The 27,500-nt window shown below is 42.8% G+C and overlaps 2 protein-coding genes across 2 annotated transcripts in view; both read left to right on the forward strand.

Annotated features, from left to right (window-relative positions):
- LOC126989653 (neogenin-like) overlaps positions 1-6,404 on the forward strand; it is an 11,739-nt gene extending 5,335 nt beyond the window's left edge. Inside the window, exons 3-5 of the mRNA XM_050848250.1 lie at positions 2,515-2,759; positions 4,928-5,076; positions 5,775-6,404. Of these exons, the coding sequence (XP_050704207.1) occupies positions 2,515-2,759; positions 4,928-5,076; positions 5,775-5,798 (418 nt within the window). The 3' untranslated portion in view covers positions 5,799-6,404. The remainder of the gene's footprint in view (positions 1-2,514; positions 2,760-4,927; positions 5,077-5,774) is intronic.
- Positions 1-20,019, forward strand: part of LOC126989651 (uncharacterized) — a 77,930-nt gene extending 57,911 nt beyond the window's left edge. Inside the window, exon 2 of the mRNA XM_050848249.1 lies at positions 19,798-20,019. The gene's annotated coding sequence lies outside the window, so the exon portion shown is untranslated. The remainder of the gene's footprint in view (positions 1-19,797) is intronic.
- The last annotated feature ends 7,481 nt before the right edge of the window (positions 20,020-27,500 follow it).

Below are 27,500 nucleotides of genomic sequence, written 5' to 3' on the forward strand. Positions count from 1 at the left end.
AGGACTCGGCCCTGGAGAGAGCCCTGGAGCTGGTCAGCCAGTCTGTGGGCAGTGCTGAGCCTTACTCCCCCAGCCTCGTGGCTCAAGAGGCAGGAAATGGAGAATTCTGGACTAGTTTCATATACATTAAAAAGTGGTTATGCTACTAAGTATCTCTGTAGTATCTTGTACAGGGAAGGTGTCCTTAGTTTTCAAGGCATTACAATAAAACTCAACATCAGCTGTTTGCCTTAGTAACAACAAGGAAGAATGGTTTTGCTGCATGTGATGAACCTGTAAATATTCCCACAAGCAGTGTATGGCATGACAAATAGCATTGACCAATTCCTGCCCGGCTGACAAGACTCATGCTTGGTTTCTCTCCTCACAGGCGGCAGGGGAAGAGGATGGTTAAGACACCTTGTGCATGTTAATACTCTCTCATACTTGTGCCAAGGCCTAACACTGTGTGGCCAACACTCTCAGCAGGGGCTTTGTCTTGTGATGTATGTTGTTCATTTTGTATTTTATTCTTTGTAGCTGTGTGAACTGCCTTAAAGTGAGTATTTATGCTCACTTTCATGACAAGAAAATGTTTTATGTTGCTGGCTGCCACAGGCTCTATACAATCATGAGTTGTTCATCAATCCACAGGAATATTTTATTGGCTTTACATTTTTTACATTATAGTTTGCTGGAATGTTCTCTTCCCTGCCTGGTGCTCAGCCTTCATCATTTCAGAGGCTGACTGATTGAGGAAGGAAGTGGGTACTGAATTCAGTACTGTTTGCTGTTGACACGGTGCTCATTGCAGAAAATGAAAGTGACCTACAAAACTTGGTCACTGTTTTGACAGTGTCTGTAACAAGAGCAAGAGAAAGCTGAAAGTAAATGTCAACAAAAGTAAAGTGATGGTTTCTGAAAAGTGAGGTTGTAGATTTTGTATGCCCATATAGAGTGGAATTGAATGTGAAAAAGAATGCAAAATAATTTTGAATTTTGAAGAACACAAAGACACAAAGGAAGAACAAACAACAGCAGACCTGCTGGTCCTTACGAGGCTGTTTGTGACAAGCTACACTAACTATCTAATCAAAGGTGGAAGATGAAGGACAGCAAAGGCGAAGGCTCTTCCCACCCCCATTCCCTCCAGCCAAACCTGGCAGGAAATGAAAATAACCATGCAGCATGGAAAAACTGCATGGAAATTATGTAGGAAAGAGGAAAGAACTACCATTACTGCTACCACTAACCGGGCGATAAAAGCGGACAAGGACACCAGTATTCGAAATAACTTAACGTTATTACGACAATGAGTAATATCTTAGTTGCTGGTTGGATTCAAAACACTTGTCTAATCTATTATTGAAGGCCATAACTGTTGTACTATCAACGACATCACAGGGTAGAGAGTTCCAACCTTAACAACTCGATTGAAGAAGAAGTGTTTAGCTTCGTGTGACGAGAATCTTTTACCACTTATCTTCAAATTGTGATTTCTTCTTGTTCTATTTTGATCGATCAACTGTAAAGTAATCTTCCGCATTAAATGGTGAAGGTCAATGAGTTTAAGTACCTTGGATCAGTTATGTGCAAGCATGGTGGTACGGAGGGAGAGATAAGAGAAAGGGCATTGCAAGGAAGAAGGGTGGTAGGGTCTTTGGGACGAATCATGAATGGCAGAAGTGTGAGCATGGAGGTAAAGAGGGATTTGAGAGATACAATAATAGTACCAACCCTCACATATGAAACGTGGGCCTGGAATGAAAGTCAGAGATCTAGAGTGCAGGCAGTGGAAATGACTTATTTGAGGAGTGCTTGTGGTATGAGTAGATTGGATGGAATGAGTAATGAAAGTGTGTACGAGCGTTTTGGAATGTGTCACAGGGGTGAAGGGAAGAAGTGTGGAGTGGTGGAAGAAGTGAAGCGACAGACCTTAAAGTGGTTTGGCCACATGGAGCGAATGGAGGAGAGTAAGATGACCAGAAGGGTGTATGTGAGTGAGATAGAGGGAGGGAATGCTGGAGGACGACCTCCTGTGAAATGGAGGGATAGGGTGCAAGAGTACGTTAGGAAGAGGGGGGGAATATCTTTGAGAAACTTTGAGCAGGCAAGGAGGGAGTGTCTGGATAGAGAAAGGTGGAAGCTCTTCTGCCGTCGCCATCCCCTGCTGGGAGCTCCTAGGAGCAGGCGTCGATGAAATGATGATGATGACTGAGAGGGATATTTTGATGTGTCTTGAGAGCTTGGATAACAGTGACTGAGGGAGAGATTTCAGAATCAAATAAATATATACCCATTACTTTTTTTTTTAGTGTGTGTGTGTGTGTGTGTGTGTGTGTGTGTGTGTGTGTGTTGCAGTTATTGCTGTATATAAGGTAAGTGTTGCAGCAGGCTTATTGTAATGGACTGTTTTTGTTGGTATTTATTTTTTCCCTTGAGCTGCTTCCTCTACTGTAAAAAAAGAAAAATTGTGACAAACAGCAATTAGATACAAAACTCACTTGCTTACCGTACCTTTCTGCCTTTCCTCAGGGACCTGGACACACTGTTCTGCGGCACCAGCAGCAGCAGCCTGCACATCCATGGCCTGCAGGAGGAGGACGAGGGGACGTACAGGTGCCGGGCGGAGAACAGGGACCTGGACACACTGTTCTGCGGCACCAGCAGCAGCAGCCTGCACATCCATGGCCTGCAGGAGGAGGACGAGGGGACGTACAGGTGCCGGGCGGAGAACAGGGAGGACTCGCTCGACGCCGTGGCCCACATACAGGTCCAAGGTGAGACAAAACTATGACATATATATTTTTTTACAGCAATGAAAGCGTTCAAAGGCAAAAAAACAATGAAAACAATAAAGCACTGCTCCTATAAAGAAAAAAATGAGAGGTTAATATTGGGTGTAGAGGTCATAGGCAGGAGGAAATACAGACACATGATGGCTGTTCCAGAGTTTACCAGTGAAAGGGATGAAAGAATGAAGATGCTGGTTAACTCTTGTGCTTTGTGTGAATAAAGTTTGGCATGGTAAAAATCTTAGTGATTGTGAATTATATGTTTGTCATAGGAGATGAAGTCGTGAAATGGATGGTCAAGATATGTGAAGTAGCATGGGGGGGGGGCAGCAGACTGGACGAAAGCCATCACTGTCCCAGTTTACAAGGCGAAGGGCAGGAGAGGGGAATGTGGGAGCTATAGAGGTATAGGTCTCCTGAGTATACCCGGAAAGGTATATGGAAAAATCATAATAGAGAGGGTGCAAAGACTTACAGAAGAGAAAATCAGTGAAGAACAAGGAGGCTTCAGGAAGGGAAGGGGATGTGTGGATCAGATATTTGCCTTCAGGATGGAAGTAGAAAAAATAATAGTAAAAGGAAAGAAACTATACGCTGCCTTCATGAATATGGAAAAAGCTAGAGCTAATACAGTCTCTCTATATGATGATGCATCTGCATGTGTCAAAATTACTGGAGAAACAAGTGAACATTTTGAGATAAAAGTGGGCTTAAGACAAGGGTGCGTCATGTCACCAGGGTTATTCAATATTTATATGGATGGTGTCATTAGAGAAATGAAGGGCAAAGTTGGAGAAGATGGAGTAAGACTGTTCGATGAGGGAAGGAAGTGGGTACTGAATTCGATACTGTTTGCTGATGACACGGTGCTCATTGCAGAAAATGAAAGTGACCTACAAAATTTGGTCAGTGTTTTTGATAGTGTCTGTAACAGGAGAAAGCTGAAAGTAAATGTCAACAGAAGTGAAGTGATGGTTTGTGAGCGAAATAGAAGTGAGGTTGTAGATTTTGTATGCCCATATAGAGTGAGAATTTAATGTGTCAAAGAATGCAAAATAATTTTGAATGGTGAAGAAATGGAGGAGGTCAATGAGTTTAAGTATCTTGGATCAGTTATGTGTAAGCATGGTGGTACGGAGGGAGAGATAAGAGAAAGGGCATTGCAAGGAAGAAGGGTGGTAGGGTCTTTGGGACGAATCATGAATGGCAGAAGTGTGAGCATGGAGGTAAAGAGGGATTTGAGAAATACAATAATAGTACCAACCCTCACATATGCAAGTGAAACGTGGGCCTGGAATGAAAGTCAGAGGTCTAGAGTGCAGGCAGTGGAAATGAGTTATTTGAGGAGTGCTTGTGGTGTGAGTAGAATGGATGGAATGAGTAATGAAAGTGTGTACGAGCATTTTGGAATGTGTCACAGGGGTGAAGGGAAGTGTGGAGTGGTGGAAGAAGTGAAGCGACAGACTTTAAAGTGGTTTGGCCACATGGAGCGAATGGAGGAGAGTAAGATGACCAGAAGGGTATATGTGAGTGAGATAGAGGGAGGGAAAGCTAGAGGACTAAAAACAGAGAAATGGAGGGATAGGGTGCAAGAGTACGTTGGGGAGAGGGGGGGAAAATCTTTGAGAAACTTTGAGCAGGCAAGGAGGGAGTGTCTGGATAGAGAAAGATGGAAGCTCTTCTGCCATGGCCATCCCCTGCTGGGAGCTCCTAGGAGCAGGCATCCAGGAAATGATGATCATATGTTTGTCTCCGTTACTAGTATTGAAAATGGTATAAGAAAGACTATTCATATCTTTGTGGTTTGAGTATATAAAGTTTGGCATTGTGAAAGGTTAGCATTTGCCAGTTATCGTTAAGTTAGGTTAGGTTAGATGTTTGTCTCAGTACTAAAGTGTTTTCAGTGATATAACAAAGACTGCATATTTTTTGTGATTTGTGTGGATAAATTTTGCCATTGTAAAAATCTTAAGTGTTTGTCAATCATTAAGTTCCTCTCAGTTACTAGAGTGGTAAAAATGTTGAAAATGGAATAACAAAGACTAGCAATATTTTTGCGGTTTGAGTGTATAAAGTTTGGCATAGTAAAAATCTTAGTGTTCTTCAGTCATCATGTTTCTCTCAGTTACTAAAGCTTGAAAATTGTGTGACAGTTGCTCCGAGGTTTCTGAGGCAGCCGGCCAACGCTCTCGCCTATGAGAAGGAGAACGTGGAGCTGGAGTGCAGCGTGTACAGCCAGCCAGAGCCCTCGCTCCACTGGCTCAAGAACGGCGAGCTGCTGGTGGAGACGGAATACCTTCAGGTGAGCCGGACTTCTGTGGCGGTGTGGAAATTTATCGCTGTTACAGGTTTCAAAGGACAGAGATATTTAGATTCATTAGATAGTTAGATTGGTGGATACATACATACATACATACATACATAAGGGAAAGGAATGTAAGGCCCTAAATCAGTGGTTCTTAACCTGGGGGTGCACCCTCTGAGGGGAGCACAGTAATTTCAGGGGGTGCGAGCCCTAGGGAAAACTAGGAATTTCTCTAATTATATTTGCTATTCTCTTACCAAGAGCGTGGGCTAATATTGAGAAGTTTATGAACAAATGCAAAAGTATCGCCATTACTTCAGTTTCCTGTAGTCTACTTAGGGCTTGCCAGTTTCTTTAACATCTGTAAGGAAATTTTATTGCTAGATGCAAGGGGGCGTGGAGGGAAGGACTACTTCCTGGAAGGGGCGGGGAAGTAAAAAGGTTAAGAACCACTGCTCTAAATGGATGCATAAGGTATGTAAAGAGATACATTAGAATCCATAAGGTTCCATGCATAAGGTTCTAAAGAGATAAGTAAAGGAAAAGGGATACAAGGTTCTAAGTAGATACATAAGGGATTTCAGTAGATAAGGGATATAAGGCTCTATGCAGGGAGATAAATATAAGGCTGTCAATAGCTACACAAAACACAGCTGTGTTGTGTTAGGTGTGTGTAATGCCAAGCCTCCCTGTAGAGTGTGAGCGGCAACAACCTGTAGATCCTTGGCCTGGTGCGCCAGGAGGACTCCGGGATGTACCAGTGTGTGGCGCACAGCTCGCCGGGGACGCCCAGCTGTGTGTCCTTGAGTCAAGTAAGCAGCGGTGCCGTGCGGGACAGACACTGTTCACACTGTAGCCCTTTGTTTGCATTCATGAGTACTGATGTAGTGTTGTCTGCATTGGACACAGGCAGTGACTAGTCCAGATAATTCCAGGTTGCTAATAAGCCCAGACGCAAACATTTACAAGGTTACTGAATGTATTCCAATGTTTCTGGCGGGCAGCTGCAGCCGCTGGTACAGACGCTGCAGTTTTAAAAAGTGTACATTACCCAAGTTATTGATGTTGATGCATGTGATTTTCTTAGCATGGCTGTAAGCATAACCCTTTGTTGTGTTTATTATTCCTTGAAGACTGAATAAAATGCATAGATTACACTGTGGGCAAAGCACACGTCTCCAGTAATGTGTTCATATTTGATTGTCCTGAAGTTTGGAGATATCAAAGCCGGTGCTGAGAGTTACTGACTCACTAAAATGTGATTTACCCGAGAATGACTATTTTGTTGTGGTATTTTGATAATAAGTTGTCTGGGCTCACCTCCAGGGAGGAGCAGCATGCCCCCCACGCACAAGGCAGGTCACAGACACAGTAAGTGGGGCAGCTCAGGCACACCACTACTACTACTACTCCTTGTTTTCAATACTTAGAATGTCTGCTCATTGTTGACACAGCTTGTTTACATCATTTGCCTTCTCTTGGTGTGGGCCTTGACAGTCACTGTGCCTACTAGTCTTTATGCTGTTCACAATAATTATTCCTGGGATACTCAGTCCTCTACAAGCAGGAAGGATCACTCAGGTCAGAACCAAAGGACACAACCTGGGAATATTTATTGCATGAAAAATTCCACACAATACTACTACTGTTAAGATGTATTTAGCAAATACAGAGTTATCCAACTGCCATTCCAGTGATTATAAAGAAATAATAACATTTTAGCGAGTACATATACAACATTTCATCAAAAGTAAGTAATTCACACATCACTTTCCTCCCTTCACTGCAGAGAACGCGTCCAGAACGTGAGTGCAGCTCCTCCAGCGAGGACAGGATGAATACAAGACCCAGATCAGCGACCTAAGTCCCAGGAGTAACTACATGGTGCGGGTGGCGGCCCACACCTCCGGCGGCCTGGTGGGCGCCTCCATACACAGTGCAGGTGTTCACCAAGCCGGACCTGGACCTGCCCTCCGCCTCAGAGTCTGAAAGTTGTCTCCACCTCACCCACCAGTCTGGAGGCCACTTGGTCGCCGCCCGTACTGGCCAAAACGCCCATCACAGGATACACCATGTTCTATACGCAGGTGTGGACGGCCTTATAGAACTGTGTGCTAAATGTGGAGTCCCTTTTGCCTAACAAAAGTCTCCCCATATCCTTGTGTGTCATTAATGACCTTCCTTTGAGTAGAGGGTGACCATAGCCGTGTGTTTGTACAAGTCCCAGTGTGTATCTTAACCATTGTCTCCCTTGTAGTTTTCTCCTCAGGTTGGGTCAGCAGAAGAACACGAAGTAAAGGTCACTGGTACGTCACATGACCTCCAAGGCCTGGACCAGTTCACTGAGCACAGCGTGTGGCTCACCGCCGTCAACAGTAATGGCGGGGGAGACGCTACCCGGAGGTCACTGCCAGAACCTTCTCAGACGTGCCCTCAAAGGAGCCTCAGAATGTGAGCGTTGAGGCTGCCAGCTCAAGGGTGAGTTGTGGAAGGCTTCCAAGGCAAAGATACATTGTGAAACTCGTTTTTAAATAGCTTTCTGCTCTGTTCGTTTCCTTCACATCATCTCTACAAGTTGCACATTCATTGTTTCAGTATTTTTAACCCTTGCACATTCATTATATTTGACCCGTCTGCTGCGATTGGCACGGATTTGGCCTTCACTGGTAGCCTGAAAACATTTACTCCCATGTCTTTCCCTGGCTCTGTGGTGGATAGTGGAGTGTATCCAATGTGGCATTGGTGCGCAGGATATCCTCCCAAGCTGCAGGACTTTACATTTTCTCCACTGAATTGTAGCAGCCGGTTTGTGTTCCATTCCTGTAGCTTGGTGAGGTCTTCTGGTAGGAAATCCACAGTCAGGGGTTAAGTTGAAGCATTCATGGCCTCACACAATGTTCAAACTTTTAAGATTGTATTTTGATAATTTATCGTATAACTTTTTCCCTCACGGCCTTTCCTTCAGAGCCTCATCATCTGCTGGGAGCCTCCGCTGGCCGAGCACCAGAATGGGATCATCACCAGCTGCAAGATCCGCTACAAAGAGCGCGGCGAGTCAGGTTCCTCAAGACCAAAGCCACAGACGGAAACAGACGACTCTTTGCCCTCAAGAAAAGCACCACATACTCCATAAAGGTTTAACCCGTCTGCTGCGATTGGCACAGATTTCACATTCACTGGTAGCCTGATAACATACAGTCCCTGGTCTTTCTCTGCCTCTGTGGTGGATAATGGAGTGTTTCCCATGTGGTATTGGTGTGCTGGATATCTCTTCACTGGTAGCCTGATAACATACAGTCCCTGGTCTTTCTCTGCCTCTATGGTGGATAGTGGAGTGTTTCCCATGTGGTATTGGTGGTATTGGTGTGCTGGATATCCCCTCCCATGGTGCAGGACTTACCTTTTCTTCATTGAATTGTAGCCACAGATACTTTTTGTTCTCGCTGTTCATTTCCCATTTCCTTCTGGTTCTCCTCCTCCTCCTCCTGTAACCCTCTCTTTCCTGTCCCTACTGATCATGTTCTCTTTTTTCCTCTTGCTGTTCCTGTGTCCCCGCCCTGCCAAATATTCTCCCGCGTCCTGCTTCTCGGCATTTCCTTGAGCAGGTTAGTGCAGAGAGCGTATACAGCTTAGGGTCGGAGAGGCTTTGACGGAGCTCAACCAACGTAATGTACAGACTGAAGCGACACAGCGCCACAAAGAGAGCCCACGAGACCACAATTACACACTGTACATATATAACATAAACTTGGGCGAGGCTGTGGATTTTGATGCAGCGGATGTACATTTTGATCCAATGACCCTGATAACCTAAAACCGGTGAATGTATAGGAGGCGAAGCTACACACGCACACTCACACGCACACACACACACACACACACACACACACACACTAATACAATACCCGTCAACATTACAAAGAGAAAGTATTCTTCCCATGATAAATACTGATTAAAAAGTCTTGTGTGTGTGTGTGTGTGTGTGTGTGTGTGTGTGTGTGTGTGTGTGTGTGTAATTCACCTCGGCCTGATCACGAGTTGGACTCGGTCCCGCCAGCAGGTACCCTCCCGACGTGAACAAGTGCTCATCATCATCGATCTCTGGGTACTGCCAGGACCTCACACACCACACCCCCCATCCCCCTTGCTCAAGGGAGGACAGTAACCACTCCTTGTCAACAGAAAGAATCCGGCCTGATGGGGGCTCAAACCGCTGCCTGTTTGGCCGTAAAGCCTTGCAGCGCAGCGCTCTACCGATTGAGCTGTGTGTGTGTGTGTGTGTGTGTGTGTGTGTGTGTGTGTGTGTGTGTGTGTGTGTGTGTGTAGCCTCGCCTCCTATACATTCACTCTGGTTTAGATTAGCAGCTGCTGCAGTCTGACTCGACTCGCTCTCCTGATCATTACTGCCGCAGGAAATGACATAACTGTCTTCTCCCACACTCTACCTTCTCTTCCTCGCTTTATTCTTCATTATTACCATTACCAGAAGCTTTATTACTCTGTTCCCCGCATAAGGAGGACGAGGGGACAGACACATGCGTTTGGCTTCCTGATGCAATACATATTATCAAGGGAAGCATGATAGCAAGAGAATATTGAGCTACACACAACTTTTACTACCATTATTATTGGCAAGATTGTCACGTGTAAGGAGGACGGGGAGGCAGGGACATGGGTTTGGCTTCCTGACACAACACGCATCATCAGAGGAAGCAAGGCAGCAAGCGAATAATGAGCAGCACACAACTATACGCATACAATTCCAGCACTGCCGCCAGGTAAGATCACGAGACTAACAATGAGGAGCCCAACAACATCGTTACGTCCGCATTGCATCGCTCCACATCTTATCCGCCCCAGTTACCAGCGCATAGAAGCTCCTGCCCTTCCCCATTACGCGTATATCATTAGCCAAGCGAAAAAGCCACTCCTCCATCCCTTCAACTCCGGCTACATGTGATTGGGGATTTTTGGGAAAAGATGGTGCTGGTTAATGGTATTTCCTTGGCTGGGGATATCCGCCAAGGTAACCTGAAGAGTTTTAGTGAAGGTACCATAAGGTTGAAGGCGGATTTTCTAATGGTAACAACAATAAGACTGACACTCGTTTACTCCTTTTCCTTCTGCCTCACCAACTACTTCTGTGAGAGTCTATCAATTGCCATATGTGTTTCTACCCCTCAATCTACATTCTATCTCACGTTAGTTCACCGCAGTATCACCAACGCCATCACCACATATATCAACAAACGCCACAACATACCAACATACCACACACCAACACATTCACTAAACACAAACCAGAAACTTCAAACCATCAACACACGTGATGACAGACTTACTCCCTCATAAATGGACACTCGGCCTCGATTCATTATACAAATACGCTAATTATTCTAAGAAGCCTAAATTATTGGTAACGTTAAACCCGGTGTGTGTGTGTGTGTGTGTGTGTGTGAGTGTGTGTGATATATATATATATATATATATATATATATATATATATATATATATATATATATATATATTGATATATATATATATATATATATATATATATATATATATATATACATATTGGTAAATTACAAATGTAGTTTTTTTTTGCCAGGGCCATTAAGCCGAGGCTTTCTTAGGACCTGAAGACTCGTAAAGAAAGTACATAACAAGGGACAGGTTTAGGCCACATAAAGCATAATAACTTACATATATTTCAACAATGTATAAATGTATAGGTCAGTCGAAGTGAAAAATGTATACAATACGAACATGTGAAAAAAAAACTTAGATGACATCACTCTAGCAGTAAACAAGTGTACATGTGAAATAAAAACTTGAAAATAGCTTGATTATTATTGAAATAATGAAATTTACAGCAATCAGTCGGAGTTTGCAAAAATAATGTGAGAAAAAAAAACGCAATGAACCATTCAAAAACACTATAAAATAAATTCAAAAATCAATGTGACCATAAGTTCTCATAGGTACTAAGAAGCCTTTTATTAATTTGGTTTGAACAATCTTATATTCTCATCAGTTTTTAAGTGTTGTGGTAAGTCATTCCAGATTTTAGCTCCTCTTGATAGGATGCTCCGTTTTTTTTTTTTTTTTACAACAAAGGAGGCAGCTCAAGGGCACACAAAAAAAGAAAACAATAATAAAAAGCCCGCTACTCGCTGCTCCTAAAAAAGAAACAAAAGAGGTGGCCGAAAGGAAGATCAAATACGGGAGGAGAGGTGTCCTGATACCCTCCTCTTGAAAGAGTTCAAGTCGTAGGCAGGAGGAAATACAGATGAAGGAAGATTGTTCCAGAGTTTACCAGCGTGAGGGATGAAAGAGTGAAGATGCTGGTTAACTCTTACATAAGGGTTTGGACAGTATAAGGATGAGCATGAGTAGAAAGTCGAGTGCAGCAGGGCCGCGGGAGGGGGGCATGCAGTTAGCAAGTTCAGAAGAGCTGTCAGCGTGGAAATATCGATAGATTATATAAAGAGCGGCAACATTGCGGCGGAATTTAAGAGGTAGAAGACTATCAGTATGAGGAGGAGAGCTGACGAGACGAAGAGCCTAATTAGCCTCCACTCTGTCCAGAAGAGCTGTGTGAGTGGAGCCTCCCCACACATGAGATGCATACTACTCCATACGATGTGATGTCCTGCACAATGGTATTAATATGTCATGAGGTCTACTGGTAACATTGCAAGGCATTGCTGTAAAGCCAGAGTCTATGGAGATAGATAGAGAGAGAGAGATTGTCGCTATGTAGTACGGTTCTTATGGGCCAAACAAAGTCTTTCGCTCCACCAGACGTGATGCAAGTGTGGACATGGCCTTATCTTACGTAATTTAGGGCACTGATGTCAGAAATCACCCGTCCAAGCATCCTTCTCCTGTCAGAGAGGCGCTATACGACAACATAAGCGTGGATAGCCTTGGCTTGAGTTTTAAATTTTCCGCAAAAAAAAAAATATTAAGCATTTAATGACCAAATATACTCAGGACTTAATAATTCACAAAGAGTTTTTCAAGTCACTTAGTTATTTTACATGCAATCTATTGCTTAACATTCATGATTTCATTAATATATTTTTTCTCTACTTCTACAAATTTGTTTACCGACAACACGATTTGAAGAAGTAAATAACGAAAAACGTATTTTAAGGATAGACTCGTATTAAAAACTCGTGTTGAAGCGCTGCGACTGTTTACATAATACATATCTACCTCAATGACGACGCAAAGGCTGTCAGTGAGTTATAGCAATATTGCCAATATATGTGTGGATAACTTAGACTTGAGTTATTCATTTCATGCTTATTATTTACCGGCAGTTTAAGAGAACATCATGTAGGTATCTGGCAACTTACACTAGAGCAAGACCTTTAATTTAACATTAATCAATATATATATATATATATATATATATATATATATATATATATATATATATATATATATATATATATATATATATATATATATAGGAAACAGTTCAAGGGCACCCAAAAAGGAAACAATAATAAAAATGCCCTACTTACCTCTCCTAAATATAATCCAGAGGTGGCCGAAAGAGGTCAATATCGGAAGGAGGTGTCCAAATACCCTTCTCTTGAAAGAGTTCAAGTCGTAGGCAGGATGAAATACAGATGCAGGAAGATTGTTCCAGAGTTTACCAGAGTGAGGGATGAAAGAGTGAAGATGCTGGTTATCTCTTGCATAAAGGGTTTGGATAGTATAGGGATGAGCATGAGTAGAAAGTCGCTTGCAGCGGGGCCGCGGGAGGAGGGGAGGCATGCAGTTAGCAAGTTCAGAAGAGCAGTCAGCGTGGAAATATCGATAGAAGAGAGAAGAGGCAGCATGGCGGCGGTAATTAAGAGGTGAAGACTCTCTGTATGAGGAGGAGAGCGGATGAGACGAAGAGCCATATATTTAGTAGGAGTAGGTAGGAAGACACCTACCGAACGGGCGTGAGCCACTCCCGGTGAGGATATATGAGAAGCGAGGAGGGTGCTGAAGCCCTACAAAGACCCTTCCCATGTCCTCACTAACCGTTTCCCTTTTGTCTCATTAACACCAGAGAGCAGTTCAGCATGCTCTCTAAAGACAGTTCCTCTCTCTTTCTACACCACACTACATTCACAAAACACAAACACCTTTTCCCAAAATTCAAAATTCAAAATGGCTAACGAAAACACTACCTCGGAGTCCCCACCTGGGAGGGGGACCATAAATTCCCCCAGGGAGGACTCCCCTTCTGGCTGCCGACTTGAGAGGTGTCCTGATAACTCCTCGAACCTCCTCCTTATCAATTTCTGCAACATGTGCGGCCTCCGTTCTAATTTTCATTCTGTGGAACACCATCTCTCCTCCTCTAAACCTCACCTACTCTTCCTCACCGAGACACAGGTTTCTGAGGCTACTGACAGCAATCTCTACTCTGTTCCCTCCTACTATCTCTATCCTAAATTTCAATCCAAAGCTGGATGTTGCGCCTACGTGCGCAACGACATCACTTGCTCTCGTGCCCACGACCTTGACTCTTCTGAATTTTCCACCATCTGGCTAAGACTTCATTGTCATTCTATTACTAAATACATCTGTGCTGTTTATCTTTCACCTAACTCTACTAACTATGTAAAACTCTTTGACTATTTGAACTCTAAAGTGGAGCACATCTTGACCCACTCTCCCTTCGCTGAAATCTCCATCTTGGGAGATTTCAATGTTCCTCAGCTTTGGCTTTCATCCTCTTGCACTGACCAGCCTGGTGAACAAGCCTACAACTTTGCTCTCCTCAACGACCTGGAGCAGTTGGTTCAGCACCCTACTCGTATTCCCGACTGTCTTGGAGACAGGCCCAACATTCTAGACCTCTTCCTTACCTCTAATCCTTCTGCTTACTCTGTCAACCTGTTCTCTCCGTTGGGCTCCTCCGATCACAACCTTATTTCTGTATCCTGTCCTATCACTCCTGTACACCCTCTGGACCCTCCAAAGAGGCAATGCTTCTGGCATTTTGCTTCAACTCTGTGTGACGACCTGAGGATGTACTTTTCCATTCCGATTTGCTTCCAGGATAGAGACCCCTCTGTGTGTGCTCAGCGCATCACAGAGGTGATTGTCTCTGGAATGGAAGCATACATTCCACGTACTTTCTCTACTCCCCATGCTAAAAAACCTTGGTTTAATCACGCTTGTTCTCGTGCTGTCAAAGATAGAGAGGCAGCTCACAAAATGTACCAAGGCCCTCGAACTCCCTCTAACCATGATCATTACATTTCCGCCCGGAATCGTGCCAAATATATTCTTCGACTTATCAAAAAAACTCCTTTATCCATAGAAAATGTCAACACCTTGTTTTCTCTATTTCTTCCAGAGAGTTCTGGCACTTAGCCAAAAATATCTCCTCAATTTCACTTCTTCCTCTTTCCCGCCTCATCTTAACCCAGACAGCACTGCCGTCTCATCTATCTCTAAGGCTGAACTCTTCGCTCAAACTTTCTGTAACAACTCCACTCTGAACGATTCTGGGCATGTTTCTCCTACTCACCCCCCCTCTGACTCCTTTATGCCTGTTATTTAGATTATTAGGAATGATGTTTTTTATGCCCTCTCTGGTCTCAACTCTCAGAAGGCTTATTGACATGATGGAGTGCCTCCTATTGTCCTTAAAAACTATGCTTCCGTGCTGACACCCTGCCTGGTCAAACTCTTTCGTCTCTGCCTATCAACAGCTACCTTTCCTTCCTTCTGGAAGTACGGCTTCGTACAGCTTCTGCCTAAGAAGGGTGAACGTTCCAATCGTTCAAACTACCGCCTTATAGCTTTACTTTCCTGTCTATCTAAAGCTTTTGAATCAATCCTTAACCGGAAGATTCAAAAGCACCTTTCCACTTCTAACCTTCTATCTCATCGCCAGTATGGGTTCCGCAAGAGGCGTTCTACTGGCGATCTTCTTGCTCTCTTAACTAATTCTTGGTCATCCTCTTTTAGCCGTTTCGGTGAAACTTTCTCAGTTGCACTAGACATATCGAAAGCCTTCGATAGAGTCCGGCATAAGTCTTTGCTTTCTAAACTGCCCTCTTTCGGATTCTATCTTTCTCTCTGTTCCTTTATCTCCAGTTTCCTTTCCGACCGTTCTATCTCTGCTGTTGTAGACGGTCACTGTTCTTCCCTAAACCTATTAACAGTGGTGTTCCACAGGGCTCCGTCCTATCACCCACTCTCTTCCTGTTATTCATCAGTGATCTTCTTTCCATAACAACCTGTCCTATCTACTCATATGCTGATGACTCCACTCTGCATTATTCAACTTCTTTGAACAGAAGACCCTCTCAACAGGAATTACATGACTCCAGGCTAGAGGCTGCAGAACAACTTTATATATATATATATATATATATATATATATATATATATATATATATATATATATATATATATATATATATATATATATATATATATATATATAAGCAAAATTTCAGATTTACGATGGCAGTGATGTCACTAATATAGGCTGTCTGGTGTAACATCAGATAGTATCCTCTGCTGTAATCAGGATCGATGCCAGACATTGTAGACATCGGGGACTTAAACCCTGTCTGGCAATGGGGAGGGGTCCGGGTGTATGCTCCCCTGGGAAAAAAAATAAAAACATCCCCATAGATTCTTCTTCTTCTTCTTCTGGAGACATAAGGGGCTTTGGTATAATGACAAAATTAATTTATGATACGTCCTACACTAGAATCAATTTACTGTATAATGAATTAAGAAAAAATATCTTAACACCTTAAAACCTTAAAGAAAGATCTGGGTCTTTTGATGAAAGATCTGGGGCTGAAGCCCTAAAAGCCACCCTCCCCCGCCGCCTATGGTTGTAGTAAATGAGTGGGCCCAAAGAGTTTTATAACTATAAATGTTGTAGTAGTAGATGTCCTACCTTATCCTCATGTTTACTGAATTATGAAACACATATGAAGAGCAAGGAAACCATATAAGTCTATCGTTAAACCAGTTTTCCAATCTAACTTTTTATAAACGAATTGTTAAATTGATCGATTCTTGATCGTCATGAAAATTAACCTATTACCAAGTCTTCACAATAAAAAAAAACTATAACATTACATTGCGTGTGGTAACAAAAATTTAATGTAAGAACTAAATAAACGTTAAAAGTTGACATTTTACTGTAGTCTCTAATCAAGCATTACTTCATCCGTTTTCTGTCATCGCTACCCCATTATACGTCACAGCTATACCTCCCATCCCTCCCTCATACTCCCTCCCCCCGATGCTCGTGTCCTGACATTCCTTATAATGACATTGACCAGCTTCATGTCACACTGGGCGGTTTCGCCGTGCGGGAGCGCCAACTTCAAGGTTGTTTGTGTCCTTGAGGCAGAGGGATTACTTAAGAGTCCACATGTCTGAGAAATTGGGTTCACCCATTTCATGCTTGGAGGAAAACAAGAGAAAAGTTTGAGAAGTTTTATGAGAATAGGGGGTGTTAGTGAGCTCTGCTCTTGGTCCAAGGGCACAATGCATTCAAGCTAGAAATCGAGCAAACAGGGTACTGGGTTTTATTTCAAGGAGCGTAATCAATAGAAGCGCTGAAGTCTTCCTCAAACTATATGTAGCATTAGTTAGACCTCATCTTTATTATGCTGTTCAGTTATGGTCACCTTACTATAGAATGGATATCAAAATGTTAGAATCGATGCAGAGAAGGATGACTATGATGATTCAAGGGCTACGAAACTTGCCATACAAGGAAAGACTGAAACAGTTAAACATGCATTCTCAAGAAGGCGAAGGGTGCGTGATCGAGTTTTATAAATGGATGAAGGGCTTTAATAAGGGGGATATTAATAAGGTTATGTTGGTAAGAGAACCAGGTAGGACACGTAGTAATGGGTTTTAACTGGATAGATTCAGATTCAACAAGGACATAGACAAAAATTGGTTTACTAACATTGGTAGATGAGAGGAACCGGCTAAGCAGTCATGTGGTGAGTGGCAATACAACTGTCGCATTAAAAAAAATAGATTAGATAAATTCTTGGACAGTGATATCAGGTGGGGTTAGATTCACTGGAGCTTAGGTTCAAAGGAGCTGCCTTGTACAGGCCTATCGGCCTCTTGCAGACTCCGACGTTCTTATGTTTCTAATTGCCGAATGACCAAGGTCATTTGATAAATTGCTGCAAGTTCTAAGGCCTCACATCTCCAAACAAAACACACAGTATTGGAGGACAATATCTGCCGGGGAAAGATTGACAATTACACTAAATGAACTATCAAATCAACATCAAGCATGGTGGCCGACCGCGGCAGAACCACCTTGTGTGGACGACGTGCATTGAATTGTGTGTTGTGTCCTCAATCGCGGCGGGCAACGGCAGAGCGGCAGGGCGATTCTTCCGCAGCGTGCTGCGGAGTTGGGCGGCTGCCGCGTAATACCGCGCAGCAAAACCGCCCAGTGTGACACCGGCCTTAGTAAGGGATCTATTTTCGCATTATCAACATCATCATCGTCATCATCAAACACGAAGGGTCTAATTAACTCCTTCCTTGTTGTGGACGTCTCAGACCTCAGATCTCTCCCTAACTCGCCGGAATGTTGTTATCCCTCAAATTATACTGAATTTCCAATTCTACACACACACACACACACACACACACACACACACACACACAGTCTCGAGCGTCTGACTCACAACCAGAAGGTCCGAGTGTCAATTACAAGGTCGGGTGAAGATAAGTTGGGTTTATCTTCCTTCACGTGTAGCCCTGTTCACTTAGCAGTGAGTAGGTACGCGACGTCAGGCAAGGAGTTGTGACCTCGTTGTCGAGGTGTGCTGTGTGTGAGTGGTCTCAGTCTACCAAAGATCGGTACTACTAGCTCTGTGCTCTTCCGTAGGGGAACGGCTGTCTGTCTCGGGAGAGACCCGCAGCAGACCAAGAGGTGAATTACACACACACACACACACACACACACACACACACACACACACACACACACACACACACAAAGGCAGGTTAATTCACAAGATGCAGAACAAGTATCCTGTGAGTGGGGACATCCATAGCTCGACTGGTTACAGACTTTGTAATTATGTTCATGAAAGTTAAGTGAATATAATTAAATAAATGGTTTAATTAAAGTATACTAGTCAATACATAGGGTCCATTTACTTTCCTAGCTTCATCATAACCGTCCAAGACTTCGGGGGCCTGTACCTTTACCCCAAATAACAAGTTTCCATATATTTTCTGGTATTGCAACTTTCATACGATTTCACACTTTTCAGAGGTGCCAAAGGAAGGTTCGTCCAGCCACGCCCTGCAGCCAGCCATCCCTCAGTCCTCCTGCTCGTTCTCCTCAAGTAAAGATTATTTGCCCCGAGGAACAACCTCCTGGATCTTCTACTGAATACATATAGTCTAATAAGGGAGCGTTCAGGGGTAGCCTACTTTACCTTGTCCCTGGTCGGTAAAGAATTATAACCTTTTAGCATCGTGTTATCACTCTGTTTCAGTAAAATAATAGGAATAAAATGATGCAAATAAAGTAATAAGGAAGTAATGGGAGTAATATAATGGCAATAAAGTGTCAATAAAATACTAGCAGTATTATGATGAGAATAAAATAATGGCAAGATAAAGTGCCAGTAAAATATTGGCAATAAAAACAATGACAATAATATGAAGGGAACAAGACAATGCCCATAATATAAAGACAAATATTGTGTCAATGAAAATGGCAATAAAAATATTAGCAATAAAAACATTTCTGTTCACAGCTCTCAGAAGGCTGATGGACCTGATGGAGTGCCTCCTATTGTCCTTAAAAACTGTGCTTCCGTGCTGACACCCTGCCTGGTCAAACTCTTTCGTCTCTGCCTGTCAACATCTACCTTTCCTTCCTGCTGGGAGTACGCCTTCATTCAGCCTGTGGCTAAGAAGGGTAACCGCTCTAATCCCTCAAACTACCGCCCTATAGCTTTACTTTCCTGTCTATCTAAAGTTTTTGAATCAATCCTTAACCGGAAGATTCAAAAGCCAGTTTCCACTTTTAACCTTCTATCTAATCGCCAGTTTGGGTTCCGCAAGGGGCGTTCTACTGGCGATCTTCTTGCTCTCTTAACTGATTCTTGGTCATCCTCTCTTAGCCGTTTCATAAGAACATAAGAACATAAGAACGCAGGAGTCTGCAAGAGGCCGGTAGGCCTGTACGAGGCAGCTCCTTTGACCCTAAGCTCCCGTGTATCTAACCCCACCTAATATCGCTGTCCATGAATTTATCTAGTCTATTTTTGAATGTGACAATTGTATTGGCACTCACCACATGACTGCTAAGCCTATTCCACTCATCCACCACCCTATTAGTAAACCAATTTTTGCCTATGTCCCTGTTGAATCTGAATTTATCCAGTTTAAACCCATTACTTCGTGTCCTACCCGGTTCTCTTACCAACAAAACCTTATGAATGTCTCCCTTATTAAAGCCCTTCATCCATTTATAAACCTCGATCATGTCTCCACGCACCCTTCGCCTTTCTAGAGAATGCAAGTTTAACTGTTTGAGTCTTTCCTCGTATGGCAAGTTTCTCAACCCCTGAATCATCTTAGTCATCCTCCTCTGCACCGATTCTAACATTTTGTTATCCATTCTATAGTAGGGTGACCAGAACTGAACCGCATAGTCAAGATGAGGTCTAACTAATGCTAAATATAGTTTGAGGAAGACTTCGGGGCTTCTGTTGCTTACGCTCCTTGAAATAAATCCCAGTACCCTATTAGCTCGATTTCTAGCTTGAATGCATTGTGCCCTTGGACGGAGATCAGAGCTCACTAAGACCCCTAAATCCCTCTCGCACCCAGACCTACTTATGAGAGTGTCATTTAAGCAATAATTATGTGAGGGGTTGTTCCTACCTACCTCAGAATACTGCACTTCCTACATTGAACTCCATCTGCCATTTATCCGCCCAGTCATATAATCTGTTGAGTTCACCTTGGAGAATACTAGCGTCCTGATCCGACTCAATTACTCTACCGATCTTGGTATCATCTGCAAATTTACTAACATCACTACTAATTCCTGTGTCTAAGTCATTGATATGAATAATAAATAAAAGTGGACCTAATACCGAACCTTGTGGGACCCCACTCGTAACACATCCCCAGTCAGATCTTTTACCATTGATTTGCACTCTTTGCTTCCTATTGCTAAGCCACGCCTTGACCCAGTTCAAAACTTTACCCTCTACTCCGTGAGCCTGTAATTTAAGCAACAGTCGTTGGTGAGGAACTTTGTCAAACGCTTTACTAAAATCAAGATAGATTACATCATAATTTTCATCTCTGTCAACCGCCTCAAATCATCTCTGTCAACCGCCTCAAATACTTTATTGTAGAAGGACAAGAGATTGGTGAGGCATGACCTACCTTTTGTGAACCCATGCTGCGAGTCGTGAATTAAGCTATGTTTCTCTAAATGCTCCCGAATGTTCCTGGCTATTATGGACTCCAGCATCTTGCCTGTAACCGATGTTAGGCTAATTGGGCGATAGTGTGAGCAACTGACCTGTCCCCCTTTTCAAATCGGCGTCACATTAGCTACTTTCCATAGGCTCGGCACATAGCCAGTATTTACCGACATCTTAAAGATGGCGGATAGTGATCACTGATTATATCACCTAGCTCCTTTAATACCCTCGGAAATATCCCGTCAGGAACTGGCGACGTGTTCTTCTTAAGATTATCTAACTCATCCTGAAATACTTGCATGGTAATTATTATATCCCTCAATTTATCGCCATCCCCGCCCTCGTACACCTGAACTCTTTCCGGTATAGTCGTTCGATCCTCCTGTGTGAATACTGAAAGGAAGTAGTCGTTCAACAATGTGCTCATATTTTCGTAATTTTCTACTAGCTCCCTGTGTTTGATTTCAGCGGTCCAATTTTCTCCCGTGTTTTGTTCTTTACATCTGAAAGAAGCCCTTAGGATTACTTTTCGCCTCATTTGCTACTTTGATCTCATAGTTCTTTTTGCTATCCTGGTGTTTTTCTTAACTAATCTAGATAGTTCGACGTACCCCTGAGAGAGTGTTTCGATGAAACTTTCTCAGTTGCACTAGACATATCGAAAGCCTTCGATAGAGTCTGGCACAAGTCTTCTTTCTAAACTGCCTCTATCGGATTCTATCCCTCTCTCTGTTCCTTATCTCCAGTTTCCTTTCCGGCCGTTCTATCTCAGCTGTGGTGAACAGTCACTGTTCTTCTCTTAAACCTATTAACAGTGGTGCTCCACAGAGCTCTGTCTTATCACCCTCTCTTCCTGTTACTCATCAATGATCTTCTTTCCATAGCAAACTGTCCTATCCATTCCTTGCTGATGACTCCTCTGCATTATTCAACTTCTTTCAACAGAAGACCCTCTCAACAGGAATTACATGACTCAAGGCTGGAGGCTGCACAACGCTTAACCTGAGACCTTAATATCATTTCCGAGTGGGGTAAAAGGAACCTTGTGTCCTTCAATGCCTTAAAAAAACAATTTCTCCCCCTATCAACTCGACACAATCTTCAAAACACCTATCTCCTATTCTTCGACAACACTCAGATGTCACCTTCTTCAACACTAAACATCCTCGGTCTATCCTTAACTCAAAATCTTAACTGGAAACTTCACATCTCGTCTCTCACTAAATCAGCTTCCTCGATGTTGGGCGTTCGGTATCGTCTCCGTATGGAGTATGCATCTCACGTGTGGGGAGGCTCCACTCACACAGCTCTTCTGGACAGAGTGGAGTCTAAGGCTCTTCGTCTCATCAGCTCTCCTCCTCCTACTGATAGTCTTCAACCTCTTAAATTCCGTCGCCCCCTTCCCACCCGCAGCCCCGCGACTTTCTACTCAAGCTCACCCTATACGTACTGTCCAAATCACTATGCAGAGTTAACCAGCATCTTCACTCTCTCATCCCTCACGCTTGTAAACTCTGGAACAATCTTCATTTACCTGTATCTCTATTTCAAGAGGAGGGTATCAGGACATAAATTGACCAATCTTTCGGCCATTCCTCTTGACTCTTGTAGGAGCAGTGATTGGCGGGCTTTTTCATCCTTTTTCCTTTTTTCCCCAGAACAGCTTCCTCTGCTGTTAAAAAAAAAACTCTTCTTCGAAATTTATCTTTCTTTCGGCCACTCCACTGAGCTTTTATAGGAGCAGCGAATAGCGGGCTTTTTACATTATTGTAGCTGTAAAAAATATAAAAAAGGATGACAAGCAGACGCTATTTAAACATTAATTTTGTTTCTATGTACTAAACTCTCCGCCTTTGTTTATCTGTTCTCTTCCTAACACTATGTATAACCAACAGTCGCTATTTACACGCTAATTTTGTCTCTGTACCTATGAACGTTGCATACAACAGGCACCTTGATATATCACTTACACTTCCCACACAAACAGTTACAGTCAGTCAGTAACACACTGTCTTAGCCACCCACTTCTATACGTTACTTAGTAAAATAGCCACCTGAAATATCACTCACACTCTCAATGTAATGGCCGAAATGTACTACAATTGTAATGGTATTTTCCCCATGTAAAAATATATATATATATATATATATATATATATATATATATATATATATATATATATATATATATATATATATATATATATATATATATATTTGAAACCTTCTTTTATCCTTCATCCTCACTGCCTCTTCGTTTCTCTGTTTCCCTCTCTCTAGCTCACCGTTCTCCTTTCTGTCCTAGTTTCGTGTTTCCTCTGCTGGCGCGGCCAATGCCACTAACAAGCCACAAAAAATGTATTTCTGTTCCAATTACTGCGATGAATATTTAGAAGGTTTTGTTTATGCACGCCTACAGGCAGGTTGAGGGGGAGGGGAGAGAGGCTGATGGAGAGAGACAGAGAGAGAGAGAGAGAGAGAGAAAGAAATCAGACCACAGACCCCATGGTCAGACTTGGTGGTCTGTCCTTAAACCTAAGTGATTTTACATTAATCAGAAGACTCCAAAACGTTGCATTTCTACTCTAGTTGATATTAAGTTGAAGGAAGTGACGGTCGAGCTTATTTTGAAGGAGTCAATCGTGTTACACTGGACCACTGATGATGGGGCTTATTCCATTCTCGCACTACAACGTTGGTGAAGAAAAATTTGTGCAGTCTGAATTTACTTGTCTACATCTGAGTTTTACGCCATTGTTCCTCGTGCGCAAAGTGTCATCGATCATAAACAATGTTGATCTGTCTACATTCGTGAAACCATTAAGTATTTTAAAACATTCGATCAGTTTTCCTCGGAGGCGACGTTTCTCAAGAGAACATGTTAAGGGTGAAAGCCTTTCTTCGTAGGATTTGTTGCGCAAGGAAGGATAATTTTCGTTGCCGACGCTGAACACCTTCTAATTTAGCAATATCCTTTGCATGGTGGGGAGACCAAAACTGTACCGCATATTCCAAGTGGGGTCTGACTAAACTGTTGTAGAGCAGGAGTATTACATCTTTATTCTTAAATAAAAGTTTCTTTTAATGAAGCCCAACATTCTGTTCGCTTTATTTGCTGCATCGATGCATTGCTGTGAAATTTGAGGTTTGACGCGATTTTGACCCCAAGTCCTTGACGCATTGAACGCTTTTGAGTTTAACGCCGCGCATTTCGTAATCAAACTTTTATTCCTCGTTCCAACGAAGGACCTGGCACTTGTCTACGTTAAAGGGCATCTCCATCTATCCGACCAAGCTGAAATTTTGTGCAAATCCTCTTGGAGGCTTTGCCTGTCTTCGTCAGTGAGAACCGAGTTACCAATCTTTGTGTCGTCTGCAAATTTACTAATGCGGTTATTGAGTCCAACATCCACGTCGGTGATGTAAATAATGAAAACACTGGGCAGAACCGAGCCCTGAGGACGCCACTAGTGACAGGCGCCCACTCTGAGTTAAATCCGTCAATCACTACTCTTTGTTGTCTGTTGCTCAACCAATTCGCGATCCATTGGTTTACCTGACCGTCAATACCTATTTGCTTTAATTTGTAAAGTAATTTATAATGCGGGACTTTATCCAACGCTTTAGGGAAATCAAGATAGACTACGTCCAGTGATTTGGGTACGTCATAAACAGTGAAGAGGTCGTTATAAAGGTTAATAGATTTGATAGGCAGGATCTTTTTGTTTCGGAAGCCATGTTGTGAGTCCCCAATTAATGAGTGGCTTTCAAGGTAACTCACAATTTTGTCTCTAATTATGCCCTCAAGTAGCTTACCTACAACCGAAGTTAGACTAATGGGCCTGTAATTACCTGGTACTTTTTTGTCTCCTTTCTTAAAATCGGTGTCACGTTAGCCTTTTCCAATCTGAAGGGACAATGCCTTGTCGCAAGGACATAATGAATACGGTTGTGAGGGGAGAGTATTTCGCTCTTTGTTTCTTTCAGCAGAGTTGGATATACTTTATCAGGTCCAGGACTTTATTTGTTTTAAGTGATTTGAGGGCTTTAAGGACTTCATCGGGTTTTGTTTCAAAGTTAGACAATGCATGCTCAGGATTTACATTAGTACTGGTGTTGGTGGTGATGGTGGGAGGACTGTTATTATTAAACACCGAGGAAAAGTAATTATTTAATAGGTTTGCAACGTGTTGGCTGTCAGTCACTAGTGCACCGTCGCTGTTTATTAAAGGTCCAATTCCACTTCTGATCGCCTTTCTGTTGTTTATGTAACTGAAGAAGGATTTCGGATTATTTTACAGTTGGCTGCAATATTTTCTTCATATCTACGCTTTGCCTGATGCACTAATCTTTTTACTCGTCGCCTTGCATCATTGTAAGTCTAATGTTTTCAGGCGTGCTTTGGTCTTTCTTTAACCTGTAAGACAATTTTCTCTCCTTGACTGAGTGTTTAATTTCGCTATTAAACCAAGGTGGACTTTATTAGTGTTAATTCGCTTCTCGCACAAGGGGACAAATGTGTCCTGCTGAGTGAGTAAGTGATTTTAAAGTTTAGCCAGGCGTCCTCTGCATTGCCGTCATCTGATAGTTGCATATCTATTAGTTTTCGTCAGATTTCTACGAAGTTGGCTCTTTGAAATTGGGCACCTTAACTTTATTTTCAGTCACCGATGTTTGAGCTCTAATGTCAACGCGCACTAGTTTATGATCGCAGGAACCGAGGTGTTCTCCTACCGTGACATTACTGACTAGGTTATCTTGGGTCGCTATAACAAGGTCAAGTATGTTATTTTGTCGAGTTGGGTCAGAAACCATTTGGCTTAGATAATTTTCCTCTAGAAATTCGATCATTCTATGGGACTCACCTTCTGTACCCGACAGTGTCGCCCAGTCGATATGGGGAGGTTAAAGTCTCCTAGTATCAGTGAGTCGCTGTTATTAAGTGACTGCCTTAAGACGCTGTACATTTCAAGATCGCCATCAAGTGATTGCCCCGGAGGCCTGTAAGTGACAGATATATTTAAATTGACTTTTGCAATGTTTACTCGCACGCACAAATGCTCAACGTTACTGTTTCTTGGTGTTTTGTCAGTAGGTTGCAAGTAGCGTTTGAAACAAAGGGCGACACCACCCCATCTCCTGTTTAATCGATCATTGTTGAAGATTCTGTAGCCATCTATTTTGTATTAGGAACTTAAATCTATATTAGTGGTGTCGATAAATGTTTCTGTTATAGCAATTACGTCAAAGTTTTCTGTAAGAGCAAGACATAGCAGTTCATCAAATTTGTTTATTAGGCTACGCGCATTGAATATAAGTACTCTTAGGTTATCTTGAAGCTTGGTTATAGAGGTACTGGAGGGTTCAATGTTACGAGTCTGTTGCGGTGTGTGAGAGAGAGAGAGATGGGATGGGATGGGACAGGGCTGGTTACATTTCATGGGCTAATGGGGAAGGCAAATGGAGCTAGGAGGAGGAGGAGGAGGAGGAGGAGAAGTAAAGATTGGAAAGTTTCGTCTAGTCGGCGCAACATCTGTGGTCATATGCCGGAGAGAGACAGGAGGGGAAGGAATTATAGGAGAAGGTAACAGACCCCAGGAGACGGGGCACAACCCCCGATTAATACCTGGTACCCATTCACTGCTGGGTGGACAGGGGCGTAGGGGTTCGGAAAAGCCGCCCATTTTTTTCCACTCCGAGGGGGAGGAGAAAAAGGAGGAAGGAAAAAAAAAGAGGAGGAAAACCAGGTGGGTCAGTATCAAGGAAGAGAAAACATTGGAGGAGAAGGGTGGAGAGAAGAGGAGAGGTTAAGAGAGAGGAAAGGATTGGATGGAAGGGGATGTGGAGGTTGAAGAGGGAAAAAAAAGATGTTAGAACAAAGAAAGGGAGATTAAGGGAGGGAGAGAAGGAAGAGAGGGAGAGAGGAGAATAAAGAAGAGAAAGAAGGAGCTCACACACACAAAAAAAAAGAGGAACTGAAGAAAAAAAAGGGAGAAGAAATTATGGAAAGAAAAACAAAATAACAGGAAAGATAAAAATGATGTATGAAAATAAAGAAAATGGAAGAAAAAGGAAGAAAAGAAACAGGGAAGAACGAAAGGAAAAAAAATAACATTAGCTAAAATTTGTATTATGAGGAGAAAGAGGAGAGTAAATGAAGGATGTAAGGAGGGAGAAGCGGACCAGAGAAGAGGAAAGTGGAGATGGCAATAAGGAAAAAAAACAATGAGAGGAAGGGAGATAGAGAGAAGGGTTGGAGGAAAACAAGGATTTGAGAGAAGGAAACTGTGGAGAAAAAAGGGAGATGAAGAGGAAGCGAGAGAGAGGAAGAGGGAAATGGGGAGATAGAGAGGAAAAAAAACAAAGGTGAAGGATGGAGAGATAAGAAGGGAAGAAAAGGGGAGACAGACGGAGAGAGTGCCCCCTTCATCCCTCCGTCTCTCTACTTTCTCCATATTCTCTCATTTTCTTTCATTTCTGTACTTATTTTCTCCTTCCGTACCTTCTCACCCTGTTTTTTACTACTCTCACCTCCGTCTCCGTCTTTCCTCTATTTTCTATTTATCTCTCTCCTTTCGTCCTTTGCCAACCTTTTCCCCCTTCCTTCCCTCACTCCTCAAGTATTCTCTTTCTCCGCCTCATTTCCCTCATTCATCTTCCCTCCTTTGCATACGTCTCCCCTCCCTCCTCCCTCCCTCCCTCTGTTGCACCTCCTATTTTTCTCTCCTTTCTTCTATCCCTCCTTCCTCTCAATTAAATCGTCTGACTTCCATTCAAACATTTAAAAAATAACTTTGAATTTTACCTTTCTCCGCTTCCTCCTTCCTTTAATGCTCCTTTTTTTCCCTTTCGCTCCTTCCTTAATACATTCTTTCCTTTTAGGTGTTTTCTCCACTTTTTTTTTCATGCCAAGTCCTGTTTTATTTT

The sequence above is a fragment of the Eriocheir sinensis genome, unplaced genomic scaffold (assembly GCF_024679095.1).
Source record: "Eriocheir sinensis breed Jianghai 21 unplaced genomic scaffold, ASM2467909v1 Scaffold126, whole genome shotgun sequence".
In the NCBI taxonomy this organism is placed as follows: Eukaryota; Metazoa; Arthropoda; class Malacostraca; order Decapoda; family Varunidae; genus Eriocheir; species Eriocheir sinensis.